This window comes from Panthera leo, chromosome B4 (assembly GCF_018350215.1).
Source record: "Panthera leo isolate Ple1 chromosome B4, P.leo_Ple1_pat1.1, whole genome shotgun sequence".
Lineage (NCBI taxonomy): Eukaryota > Metazoa > Chordata > Mammalia > Carnivora > Felidae > Panthera > Panthera leo.
Window position 1 is genome coordinate 109,714,546 of NC_056685.1, and position 18,595 is coordinate 109,733,140.

The window sequence follows — 18,595 nt, forward strand, 5'->3', positions numbered from 1 at the left end:
ATAGGTGATAATTACATATCTGTGCATACACATGTCAAGCAAGAGAAAAAAAAATAAATGCACTACACTAATATTTTACTTTCTAGAACAAAGTGTGACTTATTTTTTAAAGCACCCCACCCTCAAGAGAAAGGCTATCCTGAAAATTGATTGATGAGAAAACTTTTGATACGTAGCATTCCTCAGAGGAAATGTTTCCTCCCAAAAAGAATTTGTGGATTGTTTAAAAGAATACAAAATTATATTCCAAATATAATTATATATCTTATTATAATGTTATTTTTAAGTAGTTTTAGAATTGTTATTTTGAACATAAATCTACTTCTTAAGAAGGTGGATTAATGTAAAATACTTTTAGTGAATATTACTTTATTCTTTTAAGCTTTAAGAATTTGAGTATAAGGTTAGTTTGGTGAAACAAGACTAAGTAGTCAGAATTGTAAGTGCTAATAGTACTAAATTATTCACTTTTTACTGGCATATTTTTACACTGAAAAATTTATATACAAGCTCAATCTTCTAGGAATTTCTAAGGTACATTTCTCCAGAGACTCTTAAAACAATTTAGTATACAGGCCATTCTTTGTTATTTCTCTGTGTGGAGGTCCTAAACATTCACTATTGAACACAGAAAATGAACATCAAGTTCACTATGTAGATTACATTAGCTCTCTGTAGTGGACTACTAAATCTGTCTTTGCCCTAGCTCTCAAATTCAGCTTAAGCATTAAGTTTGAATTCTGATTCACCACCTCCTCTCCAAATATCATGCTCCACCCTTACCCTCAAGCTCCCATTCCTAAGATTTGAAAGCCATATTTTTAACAAATATCACTAAACTGAGCTTCTTAGGAGTAAACCATCATGTTTCTCAAGCTCCCACTCCTAGGATTTGGAAACCATATTTTTAACAAATGTTACTAAGCTTCTTAGGAGTAAAACCATCATGGTTCCCTTCAATGCCTGGCTGGGATCCAAGAACATTATAGTTTCAGTAAATGAAATAAATGAAAGAAGGAAGGAAGGAAGGAAGGAAGGAAGGAAGGAAGGAAACAGAAAGGAAGATTCATGAGTCTTAATTGTATCAAGAGAAGTAGCTCAGAATACAGAATGGCATGGTAAAGCCAAATCATGAAAAATAATCCAACACATAATAAAAATTTGTCAGTGTATCCCACTATGGGTTAAATTTAAAGGGTGTACTAATGAATCTTCCAAGAAGGTAGTATATCATTAATTTTAATACCTAAATTAAACTAGTGGGTATGTATATAATTTACTAGGACCTACATCACAATTCATTGTCCAAGTTAGTAGAAGAATATTGTTTTTAATTCTTAATCCTGAATAATTTTCAAAACATCCTTTTTTCTTTCATTTTAAAAATTCTATTTCAAATAAGCAAAACAAATCCATGATAAGACAAATATATCTAAGGCCAAAAAGTGATAGAGCTAATGTCTCACTTGAAGAGGGGTCCTCTCTGCACTTCATACTGATATTCTCAGTAGCATTTAATACATGCGTTGTAGGTACTAGTCGGGTAGTTAGGGAACGCTTTGGATGAGGGCTGTCCTTGTTATCTTTTAAAGCAAATTAAAAAAATAAAATATCAATATTAGTAAAAGAAGGTTTCAGTTGGTATTTTACTTTTCAAACATTATATGATGGGTATACCTCTTTAAAATATATATATTAATTTTTACAACACTGAAATTCCCTAACCACTACATTGAGTCCCCAAAATTTGTCACTAACAAAACATTAAATATCTGATATACAGACATTATCTTCAATATATAAATAATATATTTGTGGCAATATTTTTAATAATTTCATAAGAAACAATCAGAAGGTTATCAATTTTAAATCAAATGTGCTGATTTAAAAATAGGTTCCAGAAATAATTTAAGTGGAACAACTTTCGTGTGTTGTATGCTTTGGAGCAGGACTGTCTAACAGAGCCTTATACAACGATGGAAATTTTCTCAGTCTGTACTGTACAAAATGATAGCCACTAGTCATATGTAGATACTGAGCACTTGGAATATGGCTAATGCAACTGAAGAGCTGAATTTTTAAAAATTTCATTTTAGTTTAAATTTAAACAGCCACATGTGAAGAGTGGCAACGGTTATTACTGTAGTTAGAATTTTTTTGTTTTTTGTTTTTTTGATCGATTCAGCAAAAGGTTTCCATCTTTGAGTGAGAAGAAAAGATTTACATATCATTTCCCATAAGAATTATTCGATCACAAGTGCCTTAACCTATTCTTGAAAATGTTTATTTAAGGGTGGGCAAAACAGTAGACGAAATTGTTTAACATTTGGATGCAGAATATGTAAAGCCCTCTAATTACAGGACAGCTAAACTTTTAGTCTGTGACTAAGAGAGCTGCCCAGCAGAGAGGTACTAGCTGGCGGCTTCTAACCATGGTAAGGGGAGTACAAAACTATGAAGTACAAACTATGATTTTATTATACCTCTTGATTATTCACAGACTATAGTTGGTAATAATTACAAAATGAGGAAGTCATAGAAGTCATCATGAAATTAATACTCTTCACAGTGTTCACAAACAAAGCTTTTTAAGAAAATTCAATCACACGGAGTATTTGAAGTTGGAAAAAGAAACTAAAAAGGACTTGGTTTTACCATTTAAAAGAACCAATAACTGTAGATCTAGCAAGACTCCTAGAAATTATGTAGTCCAACAGGCCAATATTTCAGATAAGGAGACTGAAGCTAAAAGAGATGAAGTCTCGTGGTCAAACACTTAGGGACAGACCAGGACTGAAACCTTAGGGCTCTTGACTCAGAATCACTGGATTTAGTGTATATTTTAATTTATGACCTTGCCTCTTATATTCGTTTCAAGTGTCAAGCTTTATATTTACATTTCTCAATCCAAATTATGAACGGATTAAAACTATAGGATGGTTCATTACCTTTAGTATTTGAACATTTTGACACGGTAATTTCTTTCTCTTCAGTTACAGCTTCCTTTTCATCTACTCCAAGGAATATGATCCTCTGTGGAACATAACAGTCACCTCCTATGACAATACCTTACTGTCAGTGGCTATGATGGCAGAAAGTTGTAAAACACTATCTTCCAATACAGGATTATCCTCTACAATATACCTTTGCCAGTTTTGTTTAAACACTTCTTAGTGATACCACCCACATCTCTATATATGTCATATATGTTTAAATTAATATGTGTGCATATATATGTATATGAATATACAGTATATACACTTACATACAGATAATTGTAAAAAAATTCATATAGTCAACAAAATTAATTTTCCTTTAACATATGGAAATCTTTATTTCTACCCTGTACCACCCTTTAGAGGTACTCAGAATAAATATAATTTATCTTCAATATAACATCTTCAGATATACGAAAGCAGTTTTTATGTTCCTTAAAGTTCTTTCATTTTCCAAGATAAACATCCATAATTGTTTTATTTTATTTTTTTTTTTTTTTTAATTTTTTTTTTTTTTTTCAACGTTTATTTATTTTTGGGACAGAGAGAGACAGAGCATGAACGGGGGAGGGACAGAGAGAGAGGGAGACACAGAATCGGAAACAGGCTCCAGGCTCTGAGCCATCAGCCCAGAGCCTGACGCGGGGCTCGAACTCACGGACCGTGAGATCGTGACCTGGCTGAAGTCGGACGCTTAACCGACTGCGCCACCCAGGCGCCCCCCATAATTGTTTTAAATGTTATATACTTAATTTCCAGATTCTTCGCCATACAAGTTACACTTTTGTAACATAAAATATTTGTTTCAAGTAGCCTTTTTTAAAAATGACACACAAATGTGGACTACCCTGTACAGAAATCAGTGGAACTGGTATAAATAATAATTGACATTTATGCAGCATTCTTCTATGTATCAGACACTCCACTGGGTACTTTAAATGACTTATCACATTTAATGATCTTCCTATACTACTCCTAATAATTCAATGTGAGTTTACCTGAGCTATTTGGTAGCAATCACCAATTACTGAATAATTTTTAAACCTTGTGGACAACAAAAAACAGTTATTTTTTTCTTCACAATCTGTATCATGTCGAGTCTTTCCCGACTTGAAGAAAATCTACCATTAATGTCTTGAACTTAAATTCAAGACTATGTTTATCACAGCTTGACTTTACCTTGTTTAAACTTGGCTCATTGATCCAGCATATTAACTTCCAGACATCTGTCAATTTTATAAACATGTCTCATTCATCTAGCCATTCAATTGTTTAAACATAAAATCGTTTATTCTACAAATATTCACAGAGTGCACCTCATGTGTCAGACATTCTACTAATAAGGATTCATATATAGCAATTAATTATATACATTTCCAGGCCTCAAGTGTCTTACCCAAAGCCAACAATAGAAATGTCAAAAATATTTTGAAAAAACAAAATTAGTTATGAGAGAGGAAATTTGACTCATTTATTATATGGTGATATATTCAGAATCAACCAGTTATAAATTAACTCACCTCCATTTTCAAAAGCAGCAATGTCAGTCCTTGGTTTCCTATCCAATGATGCTTTTATCTCACCTTGCCTTTCAGATAGGCTAAATTTTGTTGGAACTGTAAGACCATCCCCTAAAAAATTAAGAAAAAATAAGAAAAAAAAAAAGAAAAAAAATAGAAAATCACCCCAGGAGCCATTAGGTACTTACATAAAATTCATGATGATAGTAAAAAGCCTAAAAGTTAGTGCAATTATTGTTTGCATAGTGATATGATGAACAATAAATTTATAAATATATGAATTTTAAGCATATTTTATAATTATCAAGAAAATAGCAAGCAAGTTTGTTTTCCTATATGTATTAAATGGCAATTTAAAAATTTAAACAATCTAACATTACTATGTATGTATAATATATTTAACTTATTTGCTATGTTCTTCATATAATGAATTTTATAATATTTCTTTTGATTATACCTATTCATCATGAACAAATTGAGTAAAAAGCATTAGAGTCTACCACTGACAAATGGTAATTATACTGTGATAATTAAATAATTCTTAGAATTTTTCTTATACATCTCTAGATAATTTTTTACTAAAATAAGCTATTAAAAGCAGAATAAAGAGAGACATGATAATCTAATGCACCTTGTGATTCTGGATTGGATTCTAAACCAGAAAAAAAAAAAAGTTCATTTTACCATAAAGGACATGGATGGCACAGCGGGTGAAATTTGTTTAAAATTCTGTAAATAATATCAGATCAGTGGTAATATCCTGATTTTGATGGTTATACTAAAGTTATGTAAGAGTTATGCAGGAGCATCATATCTGCAACCTACTCTTACACTAACAGTTTAGAAAAAATAACAATGTATATATTTAGAGAAAGGAAGAGTGAAAATCAAATGTGTAAAACGCTGATATTTGGGAAAATCTGGTGAAGGTTATTCATGAATTAACTGAAATTATTTAAATATAAAAGGCTTTTAAAACCATAATTTAAGGCGAAAGTACATGTAATTATCTTTAATCCCTAATGGTAATATACTGTTTTATATTCATTGCTGACTTGTATTATTGGTTTTGCTTTCTTGTCCAGGTAATCCGGGCAATGTGCCCTTCTCTAGATGTGGTTCTCGCCTATCAGTTAAGTCTTTCCTATCATTTTAACATCTAACATCTAATAGTATGTTGCTGCCACCTACTGCCATATGTTTAAATAGTTTACCACATATGTACTTGACTGGCAGGCATTTTACTCTTTATCCTCTACTTGATCCTGGAGATTTTCCCAATTATATTTTTTACTTTTAGTGAGAGGAGAGGATTCAAATCTCCTACTTCAGCAAAACTTGCCTTTCATCTCATCCTCATGGCAGGAAAACCATATAAACTCGTAACACCCATGGATTTTCTCTGAGTTTCTGGTTTTACATCCAGAAAATAATCTTCTTCTTATCTTGCCTTTGAGGGCAAATTGTTTACCAACACTGAAATCAGATTCACCAAAGCATAAGATCCATGAAAGGTCCAGCCTTGGAATAATCCAGCTGCATTGCCTCTGAAATTGCCTGGTACACATAAGGCACTCATTCAATGCACAAATGTATCCTTGTTCTGCCACTAACGTCATCCTGTGATCTCCCTTTTGTCCTTTTAGGGCTAGGTTGTCCTTTCTATTCACAGAGAAAAATAGCCCCTACTTCACAGGGAGAGTGATTTGCAAAGAAAAAAAAGATGGTAAAAGCAAGATATTTATAGAATTACTGCATCGAGGGTGTAATGCCCCCATGTGTTTATGTAGTCTTTTCATTCTGCACCTCCTCTGGGAAAGCATAATTAATAGCAGCTTTTCATATTAAATTTAGGTCATCTGATAAAAGCATTTCCTTCTCTCTCTCAATTCTGATGTATTATTTATCATTAGCTCTAGTGTACATCTTACTAAATAATTCACAGCCTATCACACCAAGTATCTCTTATACATCACCTTGAAATGCTGCCTTTTCATGCCTTACCTTCTTGCAATTCACTGCCATTTTCCAAAGGCTTTTCTAACTCTTTGTCTGCTGTAGAGGCTATGCTTTTTGATGATGAAATATCTGGAGTATGAAATCTGTAGTATTCACCTAATCTCCCATGAGAAAGCTAGTGGTTAGTATATTTGTCACATCAAACATTAGAAAATCCACAAATGTTTGATTTCTTACCGGATTTATAACACATCTCCTTTATTGCTCTTTTTTCTTCAATTTCTTCAGGAGTCTTTGTCCATAAACTAGATGCATCTATAGGATATATGTACATCTTTTTTAATTAAATTGTCCCAAAGCCAAATGGTATGAAAATATACAAATCAGAATTAAGAATCCCAAATATTGTTCTCACAGGTGGGATTTTTTGGAATTTTTAAAATCAGTAATTTGCATACTAGTAAATGTCTCAAACTGCCGTATTTCACATATTAGAAAAATCAGTGTAAGCAACTGTCCCTATTTAAATGAGGTCTATCTCCCAGACATCATACAACAAAAACTCTCCAATCCAAATGATCATATATAGACGTAGAACAAATTAGAACATAATGAATTTAATATACTTAATAAAATTGAAGCTATTTTCTTACCAAATTCTGCCCTATTTATTACATTATAAACCTCTAACAGTTAAAAAATAAATTAAAAAACATGATAGGGTTTTGAATGTTCATTGTAAATCTGAGAAAAGCCTTACTAACCATTTTGTTCATCTCCTTCCTCCTCTTCTTCCTCAAAGTTAGTTTTTAAAACTAAAGGATGATGAATGGGTCGTGATATATTCTCCTGAGGTTTCAGGGGTTCCTGACTCTGGGTCAGGGGTGGAATTCCTTCCTGAGTTTCTTTCTGTGGTGTGATATCTACAGAGAAAATACAAAATTTCTGTCCTTTTAAGATCTATATTATATACATGTCTAATGATCAACAGTTAACTCCTGATTTATTATGCATTTTGTTAAGAGGTATCTCGTCTTATTTCTGGAAAGGTTATCAAACTAAAAAAGATCAACATTTTGCCTGTAAAGTGCAGAAAATATGCCAATTCATAGATTTTAGATAGGAATTATAACCATGATTTGGTATATCACACTTTTGGTATAAATGCATAGTAATCATAAGTATCACTGTATTCTTATACTATATATGTGAATAAGAATAACTTAACTAATTACAACAAATTAATGAAGGCAGATTCAAATATGGCATAGCTTATAATGGCAGAGTATATACAGCAAAACAGGGATAATCCAATTGTTCTAGTTTTCGGTGGCTGCCTGATTACTTGGAACTGAGAAAGCGTGAAACTTTCACATTCCTCTATTGGCTACACATTGGTCAGACTGTCCAAAGTTCTAGGTCATATTTAAATGTTCTATAACCTTCAAAACTAACAAGCAATTACTAGAAAAAGCTAGTGAATATATGAATCTTCTTTCATCACCAATTCAACCCCCTTCGTTTTCTAAATGAGTAGTTATCAAATTTGGCTAATTACCAGAATCAACTAAAGAAATTATTCAAAACATCTTTTAAGTCTCTGCTTTCTGAACTTCTGATTTATCAGGTCTAGATTAAAGCCTGGAAATCTAATTTTATTTTTTAAAAGTCTCAGGTAATTATGAAATCAGCCAAATTTGGAAACCACTGCCCCAAATGAATGATCATCTAACTAGGGTTCTAGATTATAGAAAGTCTTTAAGTGGGTATGCCATATCCCAATTATTTGAAAGCAAGGAATACAATTCCAGATCCTCAACTTCCATATTTATCTTTCCCCTAAAGTTGGTTTGCCTAAGAACAGGCTTAAATTCACAATATCCTTTCCTCCACTATACAAGATAAAGGCCTACCCTTCACTCATGCCAGAATTTACTATAGCACATGCTCAAAAGAGAAATCCTCCGTTAGTGATAAACCAAACTACCATAAACCCATAGGGCTTTCTCCATGACCTTAATTTATATACATTTCTACTAGGAGAAAATCATGATGTGGTAGGCAAAATAACACTCCCCCCCCCCCAAGATGTCCATGTCCTAATCCCTAGACCTTGTGTATGTATTAAGTTATATGAGAAAGAGGTATTGAGGCTGCCGGTAGAATTAAGACATAATCAGGTGACCTTAAAATTGGCAGATTTTTTGCCCTGAATTATCCAGGTGGGCTCAAAGTAATCAAAAGGATCTTTACAAATGGAAGAGAGATGCAGAGAAAGAGAGCCAGGAAAAGAGATGTGACAATGCAAACTATGTCAAGTGATGCAGTGTCAGAAGGACTTGACTTTCATCGAAGATGGAAGAAGGAGGACATGAACCATGGAATACAGGAGGCCTATAGAAACTGGAAAAGGCAAGGAAAGAGGTTCTCTCCCAGAGTCTTTAGAAGAAATGCTTCCCTGGAGACAGCTTAATTTTAATCAGAAAGTCTTCGTGGAATTTCTAGAGTATAGATCTACAAGATATCAAATGGGTTGTTAAAGCCACTTGGTTGATGGTAATTTGTTACAGCAGTAACAGAAAATGAATACACAAAGTATTAGAAAAAGTGCTACTAGTGTCCGTTTTGGAACATTCTAAATTCAAATGCATGGTAGAGTGTGGCAGCAGTTAAGAATTTTTGTTGAAAAATTCTGCCTCTCCCATTTCTGGACTAATGTTATATAATATATAACTCTTGAGGGGAAAGTCTCTTGACATCAATGGAAGGAAAGCACTGGTAAAAACTCTGAAGGAAAAACATGGCTTTAAATAAAGCTTTTTAGCTATTCTCAATATATATTCCCAAGACTTGTCATTAGCTGCAAAGAAAGCTTCACTGAACATTCTAAACAGTAAATTTTAGAGCCACATTTTTAGAAGCTTCATTGAGATGTAATTCATATACCATACAAGTCACCAATATAAATATACAGTTCAATAGTTTTTAGTATATTTACAGAGTTGTGCAACCATTGCCCTAATTTTAGGACATCACTCCAAAGAAACCTATTCCCATTAGCAGTTACTCTTCATGTCTTTCAAACACCCATACCTCTACACAAGCACTGACATACCTTGTTTCTATGAATTTGCCTATTCTACATATTTCATGTGAGTGGAATCATACAATATGTGGTCTTTTGTATATGACGTCTTCCACTTACCATAGTGTTTTCAAGGTTTAGTCATGCTGTCACCTGTAATAATACTGTATTCCCTTTTTATACAAATAATATTCCACTGTAGACATATACCACAATTTATCCATTCATCTGAAGGTGGATACGTGGGTTATTTCCACTGCTTTGGCTGTTATAATGTAGGTATGAACATTTGTGTACAAGTTTTCATGTGGACATATGTTTTCACATCTCTTGGATATATACCTAGAAGTGGAATCACTGGGAAACATGCTGACTCTGTTTAATATTTTGAGGAGCTGCCAGAATGTTTTCCAAAACAATTGTACCATTTTACATGCCTTCCTGCAATGTATGAAGATTCCAAATTCTTCACATCCTTGTTAACACTTACTATATGTTTTTGATTAAACCATCTTGATGGGTATGAAGTGGTAGCTCATTGTGGTTTCAATTTACATTTATCTAATGGTTGATGATACATGATGAACATCTTCATGAATTTATTGGCCATTTGTAAATCTCTGAGAAATGTCTTCAGATTCCTTGCCCATATTTTTCATAGGATTATGTTTATATTATTGGGTTACAAGAATTCTTTATATATTCTTGATACAAGCCCCTTGTCAGATATAGGATTTGCAGATATTTCTCCCATGCTGTGGGTTGTCTGATCATTTTCTTCATGGTATTCTTTGAAACACAAAAGTTTCTAATTTTGATAAAATCTAATCCATTTCTCATTTGGTTTCTTGCCCTTCTGGTGTCTCTCAGAAGGCTTTGCATAACCTAAGGTTCCTTATAAGAGTTTTATAACATTAGGTCTTTAGGTTTTTTATCTATTTTGAGTTAATTTTTTTGTGTAAGGTGTGAGGAAGAAGTACAAAATAACTTTATGTGGCTATCCAGTTGCCCTAACACCCTTTGTTGAAAATACTCTTTCTCCCCATTGAATGATCTATGTATCCTTGTCAAAAACCAATTGACCTTAGGTTGATTGATATAAAGGTTTATTTCTGGTCTCTCAGTTCTATCCCATTGATCTATATCTATATACCTATTTTTATGCCAGTATCAGGTGGTTTTGATTACTATAGCTTTGTAATAATGTCTAGATTTTGAAATTATTAACACTGAGCTCTATAGCTTTGTTCTTCATTTTCAAGATTGTTTTTGCTCTCTTGGTCCTTTGAATTTTCATATACATTTTAGAATCAGCTTGTCAATTCTTCAAAGTCATTTGGGATTTTGACAAGGGTGACATTGAAACTATAGATCAATTTGAGGAGAATTACTATGATAACAATATAGCCAATGTATGAACATGAGCTATTCTTTCTATTTTTTTAAAGTTTCTTTAATTTCTTGCAACAATATTTTATAGTTTTGAGTGTAATATTTGTACTTCTTGTGCTAAATTAATTCCTAAATATTTTATTCTTTTTGATGCTATTATGTGTAATTGCTTTTTTCCTTTAATTTTTTCCTTTAATTTTCCTTTTTCATTTAATTATGTGTTCCTTGCTAATAAATAGAAACCTAACCAATTATCATATATTAGTCTTTTACCCTGTAACCTTGGTGAATTTATTAGTTCTAATAGTTTTTTAATGATTTCTAGAATTTTTAAAATAAAAGATAATGCCATATGTATAGAGATAAGTTCATTTCTTTTTTTCCCAAGCTAATTGCCTTTTATTTGTTATCATTGCCCAATTCCTCTGGCTTGAATACAAGTGACAAGGATGAACATCCTTGGCTTAAATGTAAATGCCAAGAATGAACGTGATTGTTCTTGATCTTAGGGGAAATGCTTTCAGTCTTTCACCATTAAGTATGATGTTAGTTGGAGATTTTTCATATATCCTTTAGCAGGTTGAGTAAGTACCCTTCTATTCCTAGTTTGGCTAGTGTTTTATTTATTTTTTAGTCACAAAAGAGTTTTGGGTTTTGTTAAATGCACTTTCTTCATTATGATCATGTTTTTTCCTCTTTATTCTATCAATGTGGTGTATTACAGTAATTGATTTTTAAAAGTTAAACCAACCTTGAACTTCTGGGATGAATCTCATTTGGTCATGGAATATAATCCTTTTTTAAATGTTGGTGGATTTCATTTTCTATAATTTTATTAAATATTTTTGTGTCTCTATTCACCAGGAATATTGGTCTGTAATTTACCTGTGATGTCTTAGTCTGGTTTTAAAACAAGAGTAAATACCAGCCTCATAAAATGAGTTGGAAAATAGTCCCCCATCTTCTATATTTTTGGAAGAGTGTGAAGAGTTGGTTATTAATTTTTCTTCAAATTTTTGGTATAATTCAATAGTAAAGCCATATGAACCTGAGTTTTTATTTGTAGGAAGATTTTTAAGTGCTTATTCTATCTCCTTATTATAGGTCTGTTCAGATTTTCAATTTTTATTTTCTGGAGTCAGTTTTGGTAGTTTGTATCTTCCTAGAAAGTTGTCCATTTCATTAGTTGTAAAATAATATTTGTTCATAGTATTCCCTTCTAATCTTTATTATTTCTGTAAGATTGGTAGTATGTCCCCTCTTTCATTTCAGTCTTTAGTCATTTCAGTCTTACTTCTTTTTTTCTCAGTTAGTCTAGCTAGAGTTTCAATTTCCTTGATCTTATCACTGCTTTCATTGATGTTCTCTGTCAGTTTTTTACTCTCTATTTCATTATTTCTGCTTTACTCTGTATTATTTTCTTCCTTCTGTTTGCTTTAGGTTTACTTTGCTCCTTTTTCCAGAGTCTTAAAATGTAAAATCAAGTTATTAATTTGAGATCATATTTTCATTTTTTTACTAAAATTTTTATATTTATTTTTGAGAAAGAGAGAGTGCACACACAAGTAGGGGAGTGGCAGAGAGAGAATAGAATGTGAAGCAGGCTCAGGCTCTGCATTATCAGCGCAGGGCCTCGCGCAGGACTCAAACTCACTAACCATGAGATCATGACCTGAACCAAATAATGTTGGACACTCAACCAACTGAGCCACCCAGGCACCCCTGAGATCATATTGTTAAATGTAGGCATTACAACTGTAACATTTCTTCTACGTACTGCTTTAGGTGCATCTCGTGAGTTTTAGTATGCTGTTTCTTCATTTTCATTCATTTCAAAGCATTGGCTAATTTTCCTTGTAATTTTCTTATAATTTTCCATGTAATTTCTTGGTTGTTTGCAGGTGTGTTGTTTAATTTCTACATATTTGTGAATTTACCATTATTTTTTTCTCCTATTAATTTCTAATTCCATTGTTTGGAGAACAGACATTGTATGATTTCTACAATCTCAAATTTATTGAGCTTTGTTTTATGGCCTAATATATACTTTATCCTGGAGATTGTTCCATTTGCACTTGAGAAATATGCGTATTCTGCTATTGTTGCAAAGAATGTTCTACAGATATATTCAGTTGTGTTGTTTTATAGTTGTTCAAGTCTTCTATTTCCTTGTTGTTTATAATTGTTTGCATAGTACATCTTTTTCATCCTCTCACTTTCAACTTGAGTTTTTGAACCTAAAATGTGTCTCCTGTAGATAACATATAGTTGAATATTTATTTTTAATCTGGCAGTGTCTGCTGTTTTTCTGTATTTTTAACCAATCATATTCAATGCTATTAATGATATATTGGATATTTATCTGTCATTTTACTTCCTGTTTGCTTTTTTATTCCTCTCTTCCTCCACTGCTTTCTTTTGCAGTGAGTGAATATTTTTTAGTGCAATATTTTGATTATTTTTATGATTTTTCCCTATTTTTAAAGGTATCTTCTTGGGAGTTGCTCTAGAGCTTACCATATACTTCCTAACTTACCATAATCACCTGTGTATAAATCACAGATTTATACTATTTAATTTCAGCTAAAACTAATAAGGTTATTCCTATATAGCTCTATTCCTTTTTCCCCTTCCCAATTTGTGCTATTGTTGTTATATTACATCTATATGTGTTACAAACCCAAAAATACATTGTTATAATTATTTACTTTGCTTAAATGTGTATCTTTTAAAAGGTTTTTTATTATTTATTTTTGAGGAATACAGAGAGTGCAATCAGGAGAGGGACAGAGGGAGAGGGAGAATCCCAGGCTAACAGCACAGAGCCTGATGTTGGGCTTGAACTCATGAAACTGGTGAGATCATGACCTGAGCCAAAATCAAGAATCAGATGCTCAACTGACTGAGCTACCCAGGGACCCCTAACTCGGTATCTTTTAAAGGAGCTTCAAGGAAAAGGAAGAGAAAATATATATCTATAGGGTTTGTCATATTAACTTTTTTATTTCTCATTTCTTTTTTATATAATTTTTTTAATGTTTATTTTTTTGAGGGAGAGTGTGTGCAAGCAGGGGAGGGGCAGAGAGAGGGGGAGAAATACAGAATCCCAAACAGGCTCCATGCTGTCAGCACACAGCCTGATGCAGGGCTCAAACTCATGAATCATGAGCTTAAGAGTTGAACGTTTAACCAATTCAGCCACCCAGGTGCCCCTTATTTATAATTTCTGATTCTCTTCATTTATTTCTATGTATTTGAGTTACCACCTGGTATCATTTCCATACTATTAAATAGATTTTCTCCCACCTGCCTCTGTTATGCTCTTATTGACAAATATATTACATTTCTAAATGTTATGGGCTCAAAAATACATTATATACATATGCATATATATTTTTTCTTCTTTTAGTACTTTGTGTCCTTCTACTGCCTTATGGACTACAGTGTGTCTGAATCTTACTGAGGTTATTTTATATGTGACAAATTATGTTTACTTTGTTGTTTTCAAAAATTTGTTTTTGTTTTTGACATTTAACATTTTAACTGCAATGTGTCTGGATGCAGATATCTTTGGGCTTATTCTACTTAGAATTTGTTGAGCTTCTTGAATATGTAGATTAATATTTCTCATTAAATTTGAGGAGTTTTCAACCATTATTTCTGTTCTCTCTCTCTTTTTCAGACTGTATAATCTCTTTAAGTTTCCTGATTGTTCTGTCAGCTAAAATATGTTGAGCCCTTCTAATATTTTTTTTTTCATTTCAATTGTTATACTATGCAACTCTAGAATTTCAATTTCATTTCTATTCATAGTTTGCATCTATTTATTGATATTCTCTATTGAGACATTATCATTATACCTACCTTAATATCTTTAAGCACAATATCTATTTTCTGTAGAATTTTGAAAATATTATAACTGCTTAAATTATATCTACTAACTCTAACATCTTAGCCCTCTCAAGGCATTTTGTTGCCTACATTTTTTTCCTATGTGTGAGTTACACTTTCTTGCATCTTTCCATGTCTTATACATTTTTTATAGTTTTCTTAAAACTGGACAGTTTGGACAATATATTGTAGCAACTCTGGATCTTGATTTCTCAACCCTAGCCCAAGGGTTTGTTGTTGTTTGATTTTTAATATTTTAGTGATTTGGTCAAACTATTTTAGCAAAACCTATTTTCTCCCACTCTATATAGCCCCTGATGTCACTCCTCAGAGGATGTAGCCTTGACATATCCACAGTGATCCGGGAATGACAATGGTTTTATCAGGACTCTCTTTGTCTCTTTCCTTGGTTTCTCTGTTAAGCTATCTACCTCTGTTAGTATCTCTGACAGCTGTCAGACTCCATTCCTTGCTGGTTGATTGCTCTATTATTTTCACTAGTGCACTCAGGCATAATCTGCTTCACCATTCGATTCACTTAAGTTCTGATCCCTTTGCAGAGGTAGTTTTTGAGTCCAGTCTTTCAAGTTTGTTCCAATCCCAGGAGAGTTCTTCTTAACTCTTTCCTTGGTTGTCTTTGGTCAAATCTGGTTTACAGTTTAGCTTGTTGCTCTCATAGAGCTACCAGTCTCTTCATCATTTCTTACCCCCAAACTCGCCATTGTTTTCCAGAGTGTCATAATTATAAACTTTCCCATGCTCTGTTCTGTTCCAGATAAATTCAGATCTCTTTTGGAGAGCCTCAGAGCTCTCTGCTCTTACAGCCTACCTCTCCTGCCTAAGCAAAACCTTAGTGCCACTATTGGGAACAGGGACAGGCACTCACTTCTCTTGGAATGACACCCCTGCTTTATAAGCAGGCACTAGGTAGGGGGATAGCCTCTGATATTTTTGGTTTGTCCCTTCTTGCAATTGGGTAATTTGGGGCTTCTTATTCTAAGCCTGCTACCTCTGTAATAGAACTGCCCCATGAGTGGGGCTGGATAGGAGAAGACCCAGAACTCTCAGCCTGAAAAATAGAGCTCTTTCAACATGAAGCTGTGAGGGAGGGAGTATGAGAAATGGTAGCAGCCTGCTCCTCCTAGGAAGATACCATAGTCCTCAGCAGGGAGCTGGAGGCAGAGTACCCCCTGTGTTCTTGGTTGAATCACCTGGTGTAGAACTTCTGCCACAGTGAACTGAGGAATGGAAAGAGGAGTGGGTGGTGATTTGTTCTTACTGATATTTAACAGATTTCTTGAATAAATAAACTCGCTATATGTCCTTAGGACAATTTCCAGACACTTTACTTTTTGTTTAATATAATTTTCATCAACTATTGTTGCCTTACTAGGGAGTAGATCCATGGAACCCTTTACGATGCATTTTTGAAAGTTACTTTAGAATCACAATTTTTTTTAATTCAGGTGTAATTATTTACAGGGTTGCCAAATTACTCATGATATCTTAGATAAAACCAATGGGTAAGAAATATTTTGAAATGACTTTCTTCTAACTGAGTGTTGTTCCATGAGGTAGTTAAGACCCATTTTATCAAATAATATTATGAATTGTTCTTATTAAAATCAGTCCTCACTTTATTTCAGCTTATAAAATATTAACTATCTCCTAACTCTCTTGGTAGAATTAGAATAACATGCTAGTGCTGGATATTGGCTTTTAGCTATATGCCTTTTTATTTCATAAACAGATGAGAATAATTTTGATCATTATCTCATTAATAGATAATTTTCCAATAAAAGTCTATTTTTATGTGCAAGAATAATTTATCAAAGTGTGCAATGTAATTATGCTGTTTACAAATTATGTATTAATAATAATTGTAATAATAACAACCCTAAAGAAATTTATTTTAAAAATGTGTTAATGATTATGAGGATCCATAGTGTAGAAACTTGCTGTCATAGAAAATAAAACAAAAATTTAGATTTCAATTTATATATACATTTTTATTATACTTAAATTTCATAGGTGCTCAATAAAACTCAAGCATAAAAATATTAGATTTGGATAAAAATGTGAAGGAAGAAAATGAAAATAATAGTTTTAGGAGAAGGAAAGATTTTTTTTTTTAATTTTTGAAGAAATTTTTGAAGTATTTATCACCTTTTGAAAACTGTCAAATATAACACATATCCAGAACAGTGCACAAATCATAAAATGTGTAATGTAACAAACATCACAAAGCCAATGCTTAAGTCAAGAAATAACAGCCCCCTCTGTGTCCTCTCCAGTTCATATCACTTTCCTTCTCCATTACCCACACTAGGTATGTTCATCATGATTTATAATAATCACTTTGTGATTTTTCTTATAGTTTCACTACTAAGTATGTATTTCTAAAAATAAAGTTTAATTTTATAAATGTTCCATTTTATCAATGGAATTCAAGAGTATGCACTCTTTTTTCTGTCTTCCACCACTCAACATTATAACTGTGAGATGTATCCTTGCTTGCATATTTCTTTTATTAATTTTCATTACTGTATGGTATCCATTGAATGAATGTACCACAATCTCTTTATATATCCCACTATTATTGAACATTTATGTTATTTCTAGCCTTCAGGCATTACAAAAAATACTGCTGTGAACATTCTTTTACATATATCTGGATGCACATGGGAATTAATATTTTTAGGATATATGCTCCGAAAGTGGAGTTACTTGGACTAAGTTATGTATAACTTTTCCTCGAGATCATTCTAGACTGTTTCCAAAGTGCTCGTTTCAGTTTATACTAACTACAGTGCCCAAGAATTCCCAGTGCTCTTTGTTTTACCAACAGTTGGTAGATTTAAAATTTTTTGCCAGTACAATGAGTGTAACTTGATATCTCAAAGTGATTTCCTTTTTCATTTCCTTGATTACTAATAAATTGATCACATTTTCATTTGTTGGTTGACATTTGGATTTCCTACTTTTTTCAAAATCTTGTTTATGCTTTCTGCTAATTCTTCTACCACAGTGGTTCTCGGCTGGGGATGATTTTATTCCTTCCCCTAAGGAACATTTGGCAATGGCTGAGTGTACTTTTTGTTGGCATCTCATGGGTATGAGCCAAAAATGCTGCTAATCCCATAATGCATAGCATAGTCCCTACCCCCACGCCCCCAACCTCACCTCACCCCCACCACACCAAAGAACCATCTAGGCCAGAATGTCAATAATGCCTACAGAGAAACCTGTTCCATCAGGTTCTCTGTCTTGATTTTTCTTCAAACAATTGAGTTAAAGTCTTTTATTGAAGTCTTGTAACAACATATGCTGCACATATTTTCTCCCATTCTATGGCTTATCTTTTCATTCTTTTATGGTGTTTTTGGTGAATACAGATTTTAATTTTAATGCATCCAAATTTATTCATCATTTCTTTAATAGCTAATACTTTCTGTGTGTTTATTACCTTCTGAAACCTTTAAAGATTGGCCTTTTACATTTTGGTCTATAATTTACCTAGAATTAATTTTTATGTATGGTGTCAGAGTAGTCCACCCTTAACTCATTAACTGAAAAGATCATCCTTTACCCATTGATCAGCCATGCCACCTGTTACAAATCAAGTATCCATCTCTGCAGGGATCTCCAGCTTCTTATTGTATCCCATTTGTCAGTTTGGTTAGCCCTTGGCTAATACAACACTATTCTAATCTGTATCACTTTATAGGCCTTGAAATATGGTTGAACAAGTG

At 32.9% G+C, this 18,595-nt stretch overlaps 1 protein-coding gene across 11 annotated transcripts in view; it reads right to left on the minus strand.

Moving 5' to 3' along the window:
• Window positions 1–18,595, minus strand: part of CB4H12orf50 (chromosome B4 C12orf50 homolog) — a 42,124-nt gene that overhangs the window by 5,877 nt on the left and 17,652 nt on the right. For 9 of the 11 annotated variants that reach the window (XM_042947314.1, XM_042947310.1, XM_042947312.1 and 6 more), the window contains 6 exons: window positions 7,240–7,398; window positions 6,713–6,790; window positions 6,521–6,631; window positions 4,517–4,627; window positions 2,949–3,056; window positions 1,467–1,583 (listed from right to left, as the gene is read on the minus strand). In XM_042947314.1, the coding sequence (XP_042803248.1) occupies window positions 1,467–1,583; window positions 2,949–3,056; window positions 4,517–4,627; window positions 6,521–6,631; window positions 6,713–6,790; window positions 7,240–7,398 (684 nt within the window). The remainder of the gene's footprint in view (window positions 1–1,466; window positions 1,584–2,948; window positions 3,057–4,516; window positions 4,628–6,520; window positions 6,632–6,712; window positions 6,791–7,239; window positions 7,399–18,595) is intronic. The other 2 variants (XM_042947308.1, XM_042947309.1) reach the window with 2 other exon arrangements.